The following is a 17,729-nucleotide window of genomic DNA, read 5'->3' as shown; positions in this document are numbered from 1 at the left end:
CGGAGCGGCTGGGCCCGTGAGCCGTGGCCGCTGAGCCTATGCGTCCGGAGCCTGTGCTCCGCAACGGGAGAGGCCACAACAGTGAGAGGCCCGCCTAGCGCACACACACACACACACACACACACACACACAAAAAAAAAAATGTTTTCTAACAGTATTTCCAAATTAATTCACCCACAGGTCTTTGACTGCCCTGCATCATCATAGACAATCACAGTTCTTTATGTCAAGCACTCTTTTAAGTACGTTACATATACTAACTCATTCAATCCTCATAATAACTCTTGAGTTAGGTATTACTATGCCCAGTTTGCAGAAGGAAAAGAAAAAACTGAGGCTCTATGACATTAAATAACTTGCCCAAGATCACACAGCTATTAAACGACAGAACCAGGACTCTGACCCAGACAGTCCAGTTCCAAAGGGATTACACAAAGTAGGTGTAATCACTCTCACACTCATTCATTCAAACTTTTATTACCTGCCTAGAGTAGGTCAAGCACTTTGCTAAACCCAGGTAAAGAGACAAAATAAGGCAAGACCTCCATCCTCAAGGAACTTACATTTTAATGCGCAGCAAAAAAGGAAAGTGCAAATTAAACCCAAAAGTTCGATGTGACAATTCTGGTTCAGCAAAATGTCCAGGGAAAAGATAAGATATTGTATTGAAAAGGATTTAGTAATAATATTCCTGATGTTCACATTTTTTTGAATACTTTCAAAAGCTACACATTTGATCTTTAAAATTAACCTTGTGAAGCCGAGCATTATTACACTCATTTCATAGATGAGGAATCAAATAAAGTTCTGAACAGCTTAGCAAAGATGCCACATAGCCTTTGGAGGGAAACTGCCCTGCCTCCAGGATCTGCTTCTCTAAAAAGACCCCAAATGGTCAAATCACAGGTTTCCTGGGACAGTTCAAAAAAATTAACTGGGCAAACCTGATCCCCTTTCAAAAATTGGAAATTAGTCCGTCCGTTTGCTATGAGATGTAAGATGATAGAGGGCGACAAGGGTGGGGCATCCGTTGAGAGCCAATCTCAAGCTCGAAATGAGGAGATTATAAAGCCAGTGGACAGAAAAGAATAGAGTCCCAAAAAGAGAGCAACATGCCATGTGACCAGTCCTGAGGGAAGTAGACAGGGGATGTGGTCTTTTCCTTATGACCCAGATGCCTGCAATAAACCTCATTTTCCCTAAAGACACACGTGTTCTTTGCAAAAGCAACTACCGAAAGAGCATGTGTCAAGGGGATGACGTTTCACAATTTTTTCCAACACAAAAATTCAGATACTTAGTGGGCTTGAGTAAAGACTCCAGATGTAGTAACTGGCCACACAGATCTCCACGGTTTCTGTTTACCTCTTGAAAAAAAAGGGATAAACTTGGCCAGCTCACAGCAACAAACACAGAAGTCAAAAGAATGTGTCTTCAGAATTATCCAGACATCATCCCTTCCACTCCCTCTGCCGTAATCCACCCCCAACACCTTTACTTATCCCGACTCTCCTCAAATAAGAAAACTTATTTTCTGTCTCCTCTTATCAAAAGTAAAACAAAGTCATTAAAGATAAATACTGACTAAAACTTTGACAACAAACCATTTCATCTCGGATTATTTGCATGAAATGAAAGGTTTAGGTCAGGACAGTAATCACCTAAAGGAGAGAGTTCAGGAAAGGACTGGCATCACACCCGGCCTAGCACACCTTCTTCCCCAAACCAACCTTGGAGACCATGCTGCTAACTCCGCCCACCCCCATCCTCTACCCCATCACCACCCAAGCAACAGCCTGGAGGCCTCAAGTTTCTGCTGTTCCAAGCTCTCTCACAGGGACACCACTAGGGTGACAAGTAGAGAGGCTTCTCAGGACCTTTGGGCAGCATTCAAATCAAGAAGATGCAGTGGATCAAAGGCCACCAAAGGGAGTGAGACCTCACAGATCCATGACCATGGAGCACAGGGAAATTCCACTTGACACAAGTGGGGCCTTGGCCTCTAGGATGCTGGGTCCTTTTTCTAACCTGTAAATGATACTCAGGTGTACAGATAATGAGGAATTTTAAAACAAGAGAAAAAAATAATTCATTTTGGTGGGCCAATTATTAAAAACTCTTTAGGTCTAATTACCAGGCAATCCAGAAGCCATCATGTGCATTGTTAAACGCATCAATTTTTGTGAGTTCGTTATGCTGCAACACTCTCAAAAACAAGACAAGTACTAAGAACTTAAACACCAAAAGAGCAATCATAAACCTTCATATAAGCACTAGCCCCCGTTAGAAAAGAAAAACAAAGGTGGACGATGAAAGAAGTGTACCATGGAAGACAAGGAAAGTTTTCAGCAGGTTTGTTTTTTTTTTTTAAGAAGGTGGGGTTCTTGAGATTTATAAATCCTTATACTTGAAAGGCATACACCTAATATAAGTCCCATGAAGATAACTTTAAACAGGCCCACAAAAATCACATGCCTCACAGATGAGGGTGGTTAAAAGGCAAATATCACATAACTCTAAATAAAGGTAAGACCTGCCCAGTTAGAATACTGGGTGTGCCTTTTAACATTTCAAGAGAAAATTATGAATAGGGCTTCTAAACGACACAGTAAAGAAAATCAGTTTTTAGAAAGTACTCTTATGCCAGCACACGGAGGACTAGATTGATCTAGAAAACAATTATCCATATGGACAGGTTAAAAATGCATTTGGTCACTAACTCCTGCAAAATTACAATGAGGAATCACACCTTCAATGATAAGGCTAGGAAAAATAAAAAGAAACAGTCGTTCACTTATGACATAATTGCAATATAACAACTCTTCGCCATCCTTCCTTCACCAAAAATATATATAATTTCAGATAACACACAAATTCAGAAGGAAAGAACTCTATTCATGATACAGTACATGGGTTCTTTTAAATGCTGTAAATTCACGTAAAAGAAAGACATTCGAAGATGGCAGCCCTCTTCCAGGCCTGAACTTTTACATAATGGTTAATTTTCAGTTATGCCATTTTTAGTTAAGCATAAGGATCATGCCCATGTTTCTTAACACGTGACAAAATGATATTTGTGAAAATGCTTCTGAAATGAGGAAGAATACGTTATATGCCACAAAGCTCGATAAGTTCTTTCCTTTCCTGTATCTAGTGTGAAAGCAAGCAGCAGCTAGCCATAAACCAGGCACTGTTCTATGGGCTTTAAATGGATCATTCCACTTAATCCTCTCAGTGAAGTGAGCACTAATATGAAGTTCAATTTACAGGCAGAGATTTAAATAACACTTCCAAGGCCACACGGAGAATGAGTGGGAGAATCCATCGGGATGTGACCCCACGCAGGCTGGCCCCCGAGCCCAGATTTTCAGGGTTTATGTCATCATGACCTAGTGCCTCTTGCTTCTGCTTGCCCAACACCAATGGCAAATGGGGTCAACAAAACAAGATCTTACATGATGAATGCTATACATTTCCTGATAGAAGACATAAAAATATCTCAGACGAAACTAGAGTTAAAAGGTTTAATAAGAAGAAAAATAACATTTGACATTAATATTTACCAAATATTAGCAAAAACTGATAGGAAGCAAACAGAATAGTTTTTCTTAAAATGACGGGAAAGTCAAGGGAAAACAGTAAGAATAGACAAAATACACTATTCTTCAAAAAAGTGCTTTGCAAAAGTAAACATTAAGAAACCTACTTGAGGGCTTCCCTGGTGGCGAAGTGGTTAAGAATCCGCCTGCCAATGTAGGGGACACGGGATCGAGCCCTGGTCCGGGAAGATCCCACATGCCGGGAGCAACGAAGCCTGTGCGCCACAACTACTGAGCCTGCACTCTAGAGTCCACGAGCCACAACTACTGAGCCCGCGTGCCACAACTACTGAAGCCCGTGCGCCCTAGAGCCCGTGCTCTGCAACAAGAGAAGCCACCGCGATGAGAAGCCCGCGCACCGCAACAAAGAGTAGCCCCCGCTCACCGCAACTAGAGAAAAGCCCGCGCAGCAACGAAGACCCAACGCAGCCAAAAATTAATTAATTGATTAATTAATTTTTAAAAAAAGAAACCTACTTGAAAATTAACAAGTAAGTAAAGTCTTATAAATATAGCTACTCATAAAAAGTGGTTTCCTCTGGAAACATTTGACTATGTACAAGTCAGTCAGAACAACTAATGCTAGCATATTTCTTCAAATCCTAATGTTTTCAAGAAGAAATATAACCAAAAAAATTGAAAACAGAATTCTGTAAATATTTGAGAGGGTCTAACCATGAGTAGGAAGAATTCCTTAATCAGGTATCCAATGAATGTGTCCTGATAAAGAGGGATAATGGAGTGGAATGGAGGGAATTTTAGGCTAACAGATAACTTACAAAAATATTAATTCCCTACTATTGCAGTTTCCCCAAAGACCAAAACAACAATTAAAAAAAGGACCTGGTAACATAGGGCTAAAACTCAAATGCTTTCTGTAAATATCCTAAATCCTATACATAATCCTTTACACTTTTCAAATGGCATATACATGAGTTCATCTTATTGAACTAAACATTTTAGTTCATCAAAGTGCATATTATTTAGGAGACAAAGTCTTGCAATAAGCCAAATTAGACTTCTGTGCTCCCTTCAACAACTGCTAAATAGGTAGATGGGAACACAAGAGTCTAACTTTTGTCTCTTTTCCACAGTTTGTTTGTTTGTTTTGGTTTGGTTTTGACTTTTGAAGAGCTTTTTAAAATAGGCATCAACCACCAAACTTGCACCTCGGGGCAGCTTGCCAATGCTTCAAGTACAAGCTGACAACCTCGGGCCAGAGCCGAAGCCCTGTGCCCCAAGTACAAGCTGACAACCTCGGGCCAGAGCCGAAGCCCTGTGCCCCGCCCCCTCAGCACCATCTTTAAAGGATGGCTCCGGATCCCATCCCACCCTCAAATCGCTCCTCCCACCACCACCACCACCCTCCCGCCCCAATAGCAATATCTCAACCTCTCCAGGCTAAAGAGGGTGGCTCCCAAAGAAACACTAAGCTTATCTGATAAATGATTCCACGCTTAAGGGTAAAAGCCAATAAGGACTGTCCCTTTTCTCTCCTTCCCCCCCAGCCCGCAAACCAAGGCTCCCATCTTCTCCAGCCTAGGACTCTAGATCAGTGGTAGGAATTTGGGGCCAGTATGGGCAAGCAATATGGCAGCCAGTGGGGGAGGCACTTGGGAACAGGTCTGGCGCTACCACTCCATGGAGTGCGCTCACTGTATGAGCAGCTGCCCACCCTACACCCTCTCGATTTTGCGCTAGCCTAGGTTGAGAATGATCCTGCTCTGGCCAAGGCTGAGAATGACCTGTTCCTCTCTTTTGTTCTCTCAACCCACTCAAGTATAGGCCACCCACAACAGGCTGCAAAACCGCAAACATCGGATAAAGGCTCCATATCTCAATATGCAGAAGACCTTGCAGCAGCCTAATCCCTGGGGTTGGAGTCCTCAAGGTAAAAATGAGAGGTCAGGACTCAAAGTCCCTAAGGTTCTTTTCACTCTCACAATCAAGATCCAAAATTCAGATCCTCAGGCCATCCCAGAGTAAAGTCTCTGGAGAATGTGCTAAGTCTGTACAATTCTGGCCATTTTGACCATCAAGTGGAGTCCAAGTTACAGACAGTAAGGGGTTGGTGTTGCAGTCTGCTTACTGCTGAAAGGTTACTATCTCGTTAGTGTGCTACAGAAAAATGGATGAAAACACTTTATGACCTCTCACACAAAATAAAATGATAACACATCCAAAGCACAAGCAGCAAATCCCTTTTATCTTTGGAAATGAATTAAGTCAATGGAATACATATGGTGGTTGCAATGTGAGGAAAAATTCTGGTTAGCCTGGGAATCTAGCGCAGAGTGTTACAGCCATTCCTTTGATTTTTATTCCCCTCCTCCACATCTGGGGATTTTAAAACAAATGAAAGAAGGCATTATTCCAGCTTAAGGCATAAGCATAAGTCACAAAAGAACAAAGAAAGTTTTATTATCGCATTAAACATCAAGGAGGAAATGTGCTTATGATAACTAATTTAGTATCCTACCCTATTAGGTTAGCATTTGCTGTTTGCAAGCTTCTATGCCAATATTTACAATTTATATCTAAGACAGGAGGTAAAAATGTTCAACTAGTGAGAAGGTCATTAAGGAAAGGAAAGGGGGAAGAAAAAAGGCTTGGAAAAACAGAACAAAGTACACAGATAGACGGTACTCTTTGAGCCTCAGTGGTCTATAGAACATTCACCCTGTCTGCCTATAAAGTGATTTAACATTAACCACAGGTCACTCTAGCAGCAAAGTACTACTTCCTGACAAAACCTTTTTGAAAGCTCCCCCACCAACAAAACAATCTACATACGCCAAAGAATGTGAAACCTACTGCCCCAGGCCAGTGTCTTGGGCTTTCTGCCTAAGAAGTTTGCTTTCAGCCAGAAGAAGGGGGAAAAGAATCACACTGTAACAACAGCAGATTGTAGAATACAGCGAACAGCCCTCCTGCTTGTTGGCGCCGTTCCCAAGCAGCAGTTCCAGTGGCTGGGCCTTGAGCCCATTCAAGAATTCCATCTCACAGGAAGTGTTTCAAATATAGTTATTTGATCTTTCAGCATTTGCAAATGCACCTGCTGAGCAAGGAGCCTGACAGCCATCGCCCCAGTTCCTTCCTATCCGTCTTCACCAGTCTTCACCAGTCATCGTAGAGGCAGTTTCAGGATTAGGTGAGGTGCAAAGTACAGAAAAGCCCAGCCAAAGATTTCTGCTGCTGCACGAGGTTAGGCGCGACCTGTGGCTTTTGGTTCCTTTCTCCCCACACTAACTTCCCTGTCACTTTTTTCCCCGGAGCAGGTAAGAGGGCTTTGTTTTGTTCTCTAGCTTTCGGGTGCCCGGGCTTACCTCGTGGTGGCTTCCTCCCCTCCCTTGCCATGGTTCCCCCCCAGGGCCTGGTCCTTGCCGCTGGGGTGGTAGGCAGTGAGCACAACTCCCTGGGAACTGGAGAGCCAGCTCATGGTGAGAGAAGGGGCATAATTTCTGCGATCTTGACACAGAGGAGGGGAAAGAAGTTCCTGGCTCTCCCGGCAACTCGGCTCATTAGCATCGGCCGGCTCCTCCCACCAAGGCCAGCGATTCACAAGGGAGGGGCGGGGCCTCTCCGGCCCTGGGCCGCCGACTCTCCAAGGGGGAGACCGGTGACTCAGAGCGTGGCCGCAGCCCGGGGACAACCCCAGTCCGAGAGGCTGCAGTTAAGAGGTGGGGGGTGGCGGGGGTGCTAGTTGCTCCCACCCCCGAGTTATTCTGATCTGATTAAACAGCCACGTTGTAGCCGCCTCTCAACGTTGTAAGCACAGCCGTCTTGGTTAGGAAACAATGAATTACTGCAGAGCCTTTTTTTCCCTTCGTAATTCCTGTTTCCATCTGGTAATTTCTGCTACCTCATGTAACGGGAGTAAGGGCTCTTCTTAGCCCCTTCAAGGTCAGCGTTAAAATTAACCATAGCAAAACCCAATCAACCTGCCCAGAAAAACTGTGCCATACAGGTGACAAGAAAGGCTTCCTGGGGACTTCCCTGGTGGTCCAGTGGTTAGGACTCCGAGCTCCCAAGGCCGGGGGCCCAGGTTCAATCCCTGGTCAGGGAACTAAGATCCCACATACCACAACTAAGCCCGCGCTCCGCAAGGAAACAGCCTAAATAAATAAATATTTTTTTAAAAAAAAAGAGAGAGAAAGGCTACCTGTTGTGTCGAGTTTAGAATGTCTTCATAAAAAAGATGTGTACCTAGAATACCATCTTCTTTCACATAGCCAATGCCAAGTTTACCTTTTGTTTTAACAAAATACCCTTCAGTACCAAAAAGAGACCCAACTACCAAAACTGTTAAATGGCACTGCTGAGAATTAAAAAAAAAAAAAAAAAAGTACTTACTATTATTTGTTGAGCACTTACTATATGCCAGGCTCTCTCTGTGACAGGTGTTTTACGTGTATTACCTCATTCAATTCAATTCAATTCAATTCTCTCTCTTCCTCCCTTCCCTCTTCCTCCTTCCTCTCCCCCTCCCCCCTCCATCTGTTTCTCTCACACACAAACACACCTTATAACACGGGTATCATTCTCATCTGCAGGAAAGTGAGGCTGAGGGGCAGATTAAGTACCTTGTCTAAGATAACACAATTGTTCTGTGCCAGAAGCTAGATTTGCCCAAAATTCTAGGCTAAATTCCATTCTTTTTAACCACCATCCTGTTCTTTGTCCTGCAGATAAGGACACAAGAGCAAAAGTTATGAAAAATATAAGAGATGTTTCTGTGCTTTCTCCTCTAAAAAATTCTACACTCCTCTATATATCTAGTAGCCTGAATGGAAGTGGTTTTTGTTGTTGGTTTTTACGGTCTATCAGTATTTGTATCTAAACTTCCTCATAAATAAGTTTTCAACGTCATCATTCCATAAACATACTGTTTGTACTATTTTTATTATTTAAAATGATCATGAGAAATAAATACCTTATTCATACTTACACACTCTTAAAGTAACAAAAAATTATTATTTTTAAATCCTCTTTGGTATCTGCTGTGAACTCCCATTTACAAGTCTTCCGAAAAAAGAGTTTATTACAGCTTCCTCCCTCCCCACTCCACAATTAGTTGGTCAACCTTTGCATATCAACTAATACCTCCACTGGGCTCTACCCATTGTCTCCTTTCTGTCCCCACTACCTAAAAATCCTCTCTGTACCCTGTAATTAGATCTTAACTCCAATCTTACAACAACCCTTTAACTCATTTTCTTGCTTCCTCCTCTAAATTATATGGCACATTATTAGCACACCCAAGCACAGCCCTACTGATGTCTCCCCATAAAACTTCCACTGGTTCCCCACTGCTAACAGAACCAGTTCCAAACCTTTGTGTACAGTACTGAACATTCTTGCTCCCTTACCCACACAAGTCTCTCCATCTCTTCTGCCAGACACCATTCTCTCTGGTCCCCGTCATTCCTTTCTGGGCCTTCCACATCTAACTTACCTTCCACATCTAACTTACCTTCCACATAATGGGTGTTCAGTGAATGCTGATTGGTAAAGAACTGAATGAATTTAATGTGTCCTTAGAAAGTACAGTAATTTTTTTTTTAGTTAAATTGGTAATATTAGACAAGTGATCCCCATGTTCATACCAGTATGATCATATGATGCGATGTTTACCAGTTCAGGCAAGATGAAAAGCACAGGAAGAGAGGCAAAAGGTAAGTTGACTGGAGCGTATGATTTCTTTTTAATGTCTTTATGTGGAAAAATGATTAATGTTCCCACATTCACCCTTCTTTTTTACGTAGCTGCTCTGAGATTTAAAAAAAACAAAACAAAACCAAGAATCACTACCTTCTACAATTATTGGTAGGCCATACACTCTAGCTTTTAAAACCTCTTTACTTCTCTGTTTTTCTCTCCATCCCATACCATCCTTTCCTTTACTTCCCTGGACTTCCTTTTCATCTTCTTTATTTTTCTATTTTACCTTCTTCCTTTGCTATATCCTCAGTCAGTGTCACACATGCCCACTGACAGCCATGAGCGCTGCCAGCTCTCATGAGACAATTTATGATACAGGGAGCTTTTGTCCAGTCTTAACCAAAATGATGATTAAGTTATATCTTTGCCTGACTATAGTCTCTCCATTTGTTTAATAACAAATAAATCACAATGTGTAAATCAAAATGAAACTATTTTACTAGCTCAAAGTAATATTTGGGTTCATAGTAGCCAAGCTTTTAAATTTTTGTGAGGCATAAAATAAAATGTGGCACAAATTGATTTACATAGCTTGGTACATAAAATTTGAATCCTGCTAATTTAACTTTCAGATACTTGGAAATCTTCTGGACTCCTCCTCCTTTCCTCCTAATAAGCCCAGTTGTTACTGGTCTGAGAATGTTGCCTGTCACAGGGAGACAGCTGGCAGGCTTGGACCCTGGTGTACTTAGCTTCAAATATAGGCTCAAGTATTCAATAGATGAAAAACCACTTTCAGAATTTTCTTATGACCATCACGGACGCAAACCTTACTACCAAAATGCTTTCTTGAGGGGCTTCCCTGGTGGCGCAGTGGTTAAGAGTCCACCTGCCAATGCAGGGGACACGGGTTCGAGCCCTGGTCCGGAAGGATCCCACATACCGCGGTGCAACTAAGTCCACGCGCCACAACTACTGAGCCTGCACTCTAGAGCCCACGAGCCACAACTGCTGAGCCCGCAAGCCACAACTAGTGAAGCCCGTACACCTAGAGCCCGCGCTCCGCAACGAGAGAAGCCACTGCAATGAGAAGCCTGTGCACCGCAAAGGAGAGCAGCCCCCACTCGCTGCAACTAGAGAAAGCCCACGCACAGTGACGAAAACCCAATGCAGCCAAAAATAAATAAAATAAAATATATAAATTTATTTTTTTTATGCTTTCTTGAAAGGCTACTCCTGTTTCAAACCTAAAACCCTACCAAGAATTTGCTAGTCTGTCCCTCATACCCTTCCTCATAGAGATACATTTTATGAAAAAAACAAAAAAAAATTTATTATTTTACCCTCTTCTGCAACCACTTTAAACAAACACTGAGAACCTAATGTCCTTGAAGATGTTAATATTCCAAGGTACTCACTGCATGCCAAAGACTTTCCTGTTATGAAACATCTCACAAAGTAATTAACAACGTCAAGACAGTTTAAACATTCATTTCATTCATTCCCTTCAAATGGGACTAATGGATGACCTAGGGAGGAAAAAGGAAGCTGTAATTTACATACCCAAATCCGTTGTTAAAAATAGGGTGGAGATAGCACTGCAGCCTCAGATAATTTGACAGCCATGTTCAAAAATAGTGAAAAAAAAAAATTCTTAGCCTCAGAGCTAGTAGTATCAAAGAATGTATTAACTAGTTTTCATATTTTGACTTAGGAGCCTACTTAGTAGTATGGACTTATATTTGCAGGGTACCAAAACTGCAACAGATGAACATATTTATCTAATATTTTCTTAATTGGTTTCTGTCACTTTAAATGGAATTAACTAAGGAGAATGTTTATACTCAAACACTATAAGATCATTGGACGCCCGTATAGGGACACAGTGCAATGTGAAAACTGACCTTTCAATCGGCAAAGCTAAACTCAACTTACAATAATATAACAAGAACTTGGATAACTTAATCATCAACTGTGAAGTTAAAGTTTTACATAGGTGATAAAACCTAGATTCATACAGCAGCATTAACTAATGAAGAGGGAGTGTTCTAATACCTCCTACCTGATGTTATATCAAGCTTTTGTAGGAACAATTCTGTGAGCTTTCAAGTAAGCCAATTCTGTACTAAGGAGCTGTGACGGAGAATTATTCTGTACACAGAATGTAAACTTACTCCCTTGGAAATTGCCTTCATTATTACTAATTCTGTCTCTAGAGCAACAAGGAAAAAGCCTTTTCCCTCTCTCTGGACAGCTCTAAAAATTTCTGCGTTATTCTCAGTTATTTTCTTAACTATTCCTCCAGGGAGAAAATACTAGCCATGCCTGGAATGATTTCTAACTGCTATTGCCAGAGGCTAATTTAGGCTTCTTGGCAAACATCTGGAAAAGATCCTACAGTTAAGAGTTTACTACCAATAAATAATACTACCTAACGTTCGAATGCTTGCTCTTTGCTAGACGTGGTACACACAGTCTCTCATTTAATTGTCACCACAAGCCTGAGAGATAAATATTAGAATTCTGCCCACTTTAGAGATAAGAAATGTGAGGTCACCCCACTAGTAGGTGGCAGAACTAGGACGTGTAAACCTGAGTTTATATGACCATTGAGCCTGAGGGCTTAAACATTGTAAAGGTCACAGGTGTCGTGGAACTGACTCTATTGTGTTTATGAAAAAGTCCACATGGATAATTAAGCAAGTAAAATCATCTACAGCACATGGGAAGTGTTTAACCAAATGGAATACTGATGTAAATGCAATGCTGTGGAGATGAACATTCAGGCAGACTCGAACATATTAGTTTTTTCCTGGTACTTTGAAACTTCTTTTTTATGTCAAATTACTAGAGGACTGTGACACAGTGTACATCCTACTGTACAAGGTCATCACCATTATGCTATCATATCCAAAATTGTTTCTGCTGACAGAAATGAAAGTCCTCTGGCCGTTATGATTATAAATATCCTTTATCTTTTAATTAAATAAATTTTTTAAGGCAAAGACAGATCTAGGTTGATAGGCCCTAAAGTTATAGAATTTCTTAGACACGGGGCTTTGGAAGGGGGTTTGCAAGAGCAAGACTGGAGGTTTAACTTCATTTCGCTTCATGGTAAATCCACCTCACGTCAAAACTAGCCTCAATTGGAAATTAGCCACGATAAGTAAAAGCAATGACCCTAAACTTTCCTTTGGTTTTCTCTTCATTGCTGAATACAATGGGACCCGTATTGCAAACGCTTGCATTTAGGAGCACCAAGTCAAGAAGGGTGAAGTGTATTCTGGAGGTAGGTACATTCTGGAAAGGTAGTATTTTGCTTATTAACAAGACTCAATTTGAAATATCTAGAAGTATAGCAGTACTTAGACTTACCCCAGTACAAAAGCCTTGTCCTGAAGTAGATTACAAAGAATGTTTATCTCCTTGTCAAGTAAAAGAAGTCATAATGATTGGGGAAGACTTAGGGAAGCTGAATATCTAAGGAAAGCACTATAGTTCTATTGAAGTTTTAGTTTTTATTTTAACTAAAATTACTAAGTTTTAATTTTATTTCTTAAAGTTTTAGAGTAGGTCCTGGAGTAGTTATATTCTCTTTATTGACCAAAATACTTGCTAAAACTGCACAGACAGATGCTGTCAAAGACAAATTTTCTATTTTGTAAGCCCTTTGGGAAATTTCTAAAGTTAGAAATAGCTCCAAAAATGGTAAAGCATAATTTTACTGGAAAAAAAAGTCCTATTGATCAGTTTACAGAAGGAGCACATAGAATGTTGGGCAACACCCCTGGTTTTGCTTTCTGGGGTGAAGAAATTAGATTCATATGTCAATATGGATTAGTGCTCTCTACATGTGCACACAATGGTGGCAAAAACTATTCTAGAACCATGTAAATTGTCCACATCACCAGAGCGTGGACATTGCCCACTAACTTTTCAAAAGGGGGTGTCAAGAAATAATAGAAAAATATTACCATCCTTTTGATTACACAGGGCTTCACTAGTTTTCCAAACAATGTCTAGGTATGTTTGACTGTATTTCATGGGGAAGTTTTTCTTTGTTTTGTTTTAAGAGAAAAGGAAAACCCTCAAGATAATCTCATAGAGGAATTTAAGCAGGGAGTTTGGCTCATTTAAAAGTAATTACTTCTGGTCAGTTGAATGAGCAAATATTTTCATTTTTAAAGCTGTAGGAGAAGCAGAGCTGTTTTGGACAAGTAGCCACCATGTCCACAGAGTCGGAAATTGAAATACTAGACAAATTTTTGAATGCCATAATTGAATGCTGATATAGAGAAGGACAACAACTTCTCAATTTCTCAACAAGCAAAAATCTCAGGAGAACTCTTTTTCAAGTTACTTCTACTCAGATGAATCAGAGAGTTAACAATTCTTGACTTCCTAACACGACTTCAACTCAGGGTCTCAGAGGATTCTCGATAGGCCTGTCTTGACACAGGCCTGTATCCAGCAAAGCAAGTTATATGAATTCTAATTGTCTATGCTGCTACCACATGCCTTTGAGAACCAGAGTTTTCAGGAATTGTTATCAAAATAAAATCAAAGGAATTATATATAAAAGAAATTATGTGCATTACTTTGTAGAAAAGCAGTCTTTTTATTAAAATTTATTTTGGGAAGAATTTGCTTTGTTTCTTGTTTGACCAGTTGCAATTTTGTTTTTGCTTTTTGGAAATAACCATTAATTTTTTTTCAAATAAGTGAGTCATAGTTCCTGGTTAAAAAAAGTTTAGACCATATTCCCTCAATTTTAAGAAACAGATTTTAACATTTTTAAAATTAGTATTACCTTGAAATCAGAATTTTTATATGGTGACAAGACATTTCCAAAAAAAGAAAAAACTATTAACTTGATTTGTTTTACACTTAATGCAATCTAGAATCATTGAAATAAAGCATTCTGTCTCTGCAAAATTATGGTATAATATACTGACTTCATTGGGTTTAATGAATTTGCTTTGTTGGTTATAATTTGCTTATTTCATTGGAAATTTATTTCGCTGTGAAAGAATAAATTTCCAATGAAACAAGTAAATTATTTAAAACAACTGTAGTATAATTGTGTATACTGATTTTTTTTTTTTTGGAACCAGAGTCCATATGCCTCCAGAATTCTCAATATGCCTCCAGAAAAGATGAAGAACCATTGCTCTAAACATTACTATAAATGATTTTCATCCAAATGCTAATTGAGAAAGCACTACTCACATAATATCCTAGCCCCAAATTGTTTGTGGTCCTGAAATATGCTCTGAAAATATCTAAGAGAGTTATTTGCCTTCATTCTATTTAATAATTTGGCTAGCTGACTTGTTACAAAGGCTCAAAGAACATAGCTATAATCATGGGGATTTGGGCTTTCTGAAATTTTAAAACAGACTCAAAATTACAGTGTTGAGGCTGTCCAGAGGTTATCTATAGCTACTACAAACTACCTCTGTTATAAAAGCAGCTGCTATGGAACAAAAGGTTAGGCAAAAGCTGTCAGGCAGATGGTTACAGACTCAGGACTCTTAACAATTGAGGAAAACGACATATCCTGCCACCAGAATATGTACTTTCTTACAGTATAAACTGCTCAAGTTCAGACACTGCCTCAACACAGAGTTCCTGGCTCAATCAAAATGTCGATTATAGGGCTTCCCTGGTGGCGCAGTGGTTGAGAGTCCGCCTCCTGATGCAGGGGACACGGGTTCGTGCCCTGGTCCGGGAAGATCCCACATGCCGCGGAGCAGCTGGGCCCGTGAGCCATGGCCGCTGGGCCTGTGCGTCCGGAGCCTGTGCTCTGCAACGGGAGAGGCCACAACAGTGAGAGGCCCGTGTACAGCAAAAAAAAAAAAAAAAAAAAAAAAAAAATGTCGATTATAAGGACTGACATCTTGTTCTTGTGAATTACTCCTAAATAATGTCTTTAAAATTTCTATCCCACCTGCCCACCCCCCAAAATCCAGAAGGTTCTCTACAATTCAAAGAGTGAAAAAATGTGAATTCCACTACATAAAGTAGAAAATACATTATTTTCCATCATCAACCTGTCTTCCTGCTAACTATATTTCATTTTTGTATTTTTCTTTAAAAGTATGTAAGATACATATTCTTTCTTTCCTGATAGTGAAATTAGATGTTTAATATTAGATATGTCACATTCCTGCAGGTAAGGATTAATAAGTAACAATAAATATAATAAAGTTCCCTCCAGTCATCATCCTTCCAAGTATGTCACAATACATTTTACATATACATCAAACGCCCACAAACACTGTAGACTGCATATATTTATGAAGAACAGCTTTTATTACAAACTGGCATGCCAGAAGAAAAGCAGGAAGAGAGTGTGACAAAGGTAGGTTATTCTTTCTAACACACCCTATATCACACTACCTCTTCCTCTTAAACAGAAGTAATTTTTTTTTATTTTTCCAGAAGCTGAATATAACCTTCCAAGACTTGAGTTTAAATCACACTCTGTGATGTTCTTGAAATTTCTACCACTGTAAGTTATCAAGCATTCAAGTCGAGGCACCAGAGTCACATTTGGGTAACAAAAATGAGACATGTATCAGAATTCTCCTTACTGCCAGTCTGTCCCTCTCGAAAGTAATACTTGCAAAGATTATCAAAATAAAGCTGTGGTGAACAAGTAAACACTTAGAGAAAACAAAGCGAAATGGTTAGAGCCCTCTAGGATTTGTCTTCTTTCAAGAGAGACTGCCATGCAGTCTGTTATAAGCATTCATATATTAGAGGATAATAAAAAGAAACTTGATAGAGCTACCATCAAACACTTAAAAAGACTTTTTCAAAGGTTTTAGTCCAGAGCAGACATTCTACCACCTCCATGTGAACTAGAGGCACAAAATGAGCCCAACAGAGACTCCTCAAATGTCCCAAGAGCAGGTACTAGACACCAGCAATGGCCTGCTGGGGTACTTTGAAGAAGACTAGCAGGCCTGCCTCTAAAAGAAATATAATTCTCCAACAGCCCATGGTTTCACCACTAAAGTCACATGCAGGGTTATATTGCATGGACACTGGCTGCCTTCAAATAGATAAACTAAGAGAGGTATAAATGAGTCAGACACAACCCAGCCCCCAGGAGTTCATTTTTAGCTAGGATGGACAAATGTGTACTGTATAGTAAATGCAAAAATAAAGCATACCCAAATGCTAAGGGAACAACTCATAGGAGGTAAATAATTCCAAGATCTATTAAGGTTTCAAAGAAGAGGGCACAATTAATGTGCACATGTAATTTTCCCCCAAGCTTTCTGTATTAAACATTGATTATTTTACAATCAAAGAAAATAGTATTAAACACACGTCCAGTAATAACAACCCATTAGGTCTTGAATTAGGGTGGGTTAAAACATGGCTTTTTACAAGGCGACAGAACAAAAGAGGCAAAGGCACAGGTCCTGGATGACTGCTTGTACAAAGTCAAGGTGTGTTCATAGCCCAAGTGCTGTGAAGAATGCAAATGGGAAAAGGGAGACAGGATAGGAAGATTAAACATAAAAATATATCTATTCCCACCAGATGTTTAGGGACTTCCAGTACCTTGCAACTAGTTAGTCTATATCCCATAGGCAGTGGGGATTAATCAAAGGTTACTGAGAGAGTATCGAAATTACCTATGCTAGAAGGAAGAACATTATGGTAGCTGTAAATAGCAGGGATGGGAGGAAAAAGATGGAGAGAGAGATCCGCTAGGTCATTATAGTAGAGCTTATCAGTTAGGAGGGTGCTGTAGTATTACAGCAGTGGCAGACATACCTGTTCTTCAACTTCTTTCTTAACCCGTGTCACCTATAACAGTGGCAACGCACAGACACTGCAGCAGTAGAATCAGGAACCGGTGGATACATGGAAGTGGGAATGGAAGAGGAAGGGGTCCCAAATTACCCTATGGGTTCTAATCTAGATGAATGGAGACTAGATGTTAGATACAAATGGTTAAAAACAAAGTTGTTTAGAGGACAGCTCTGACATGTCCCCACAGCAGGAAGGCCTCGGGCAACATGCGATTATGAAGTACCTGGTGGCAGCTGGGAGGTGAGGGAAAGTTTTGGGTCTCTAGCCAGCTCTCCCGCTCTCCCCTGGTTGCCCAAAGGGTTTTTCCTGTGCCTGACTCATTGGTGAGTAGCAGGATTTACCCATTTCTCAAGGATGCTCAACTTCCACAATGGGAGTCCACTTAGATCCGTTAAACTTCAAAACTATTTCAGACAATGAAAGTTTTCAATCAAGAGTGAGGGATTGGGCTTCCCTGGTGGCGCAGAGGTTGAGAGTCCGCCTGCCGATGCAGGGGACACGGGTTCGTGCCCCGGTCCAGGAGGATCCCATATGCCGCGGAACGGCTGGGCCCGTGAGCCGAGGCCGGTGAGACTGCACAACAGGAGCCTGTGCTCTGCAACGGGAGAGGCCACAACAGTGAGAGGCCCGCGTACC

General features: G+C 40.7%; 1 protein-coding gene across 3 annotated transcripts in view; it reads right to left on the bottom strand.

Moving 5' to 3' along the window:
• Positions 1-17,729, bottom strand: part of ARHGAP18 (Rho GTPase activating protein 18) — a 191,422-nt gene that overhangs the window by 124,970 nt on the left and 48,723 nt on the right. For 2 of the 3 annotated variants that reach the window (XM_007128382.4, XM_007128383.4), the window contains exon 1: positions 6,926-7,100. The exons of the other annotated variant lie outside the window; for it this stretch is intronic. In XM_007128382.4, the coding sequence (XP_007128444.1) occupies positions 6,926-7,038 (113 nt within the window). In that variant the 5' untranslated portion in view covers positions 7,039-7,100. Of the gene's footprint in view, positions 1-6,925; positions 7,101-17,729 lie in introns of those variants that run through there. 3 annotated transcript variants of the gene reach the window in all.

Source organism: Physeter macrocephalus, chromosome 10 (genome assembly GCF_002837175.3).
Source record: "Physeter macrocephalus isolate SW-GA chromosome 10, ASM283717v5, whole genome shotgun sequence".
In the NCBI taxonomy this organism is placed as follows: Eukaryota; Metazoa; Chordata; class Mammalia; order Artiodactyla; family Physeteridae; genus Physeter; species Physeter macrocephalus.
The sequence above is the reverse complement of the archived record's forward strand: the minus strand, read 5'-3'. Positions and strand labels throughout refer to the sequence as shown.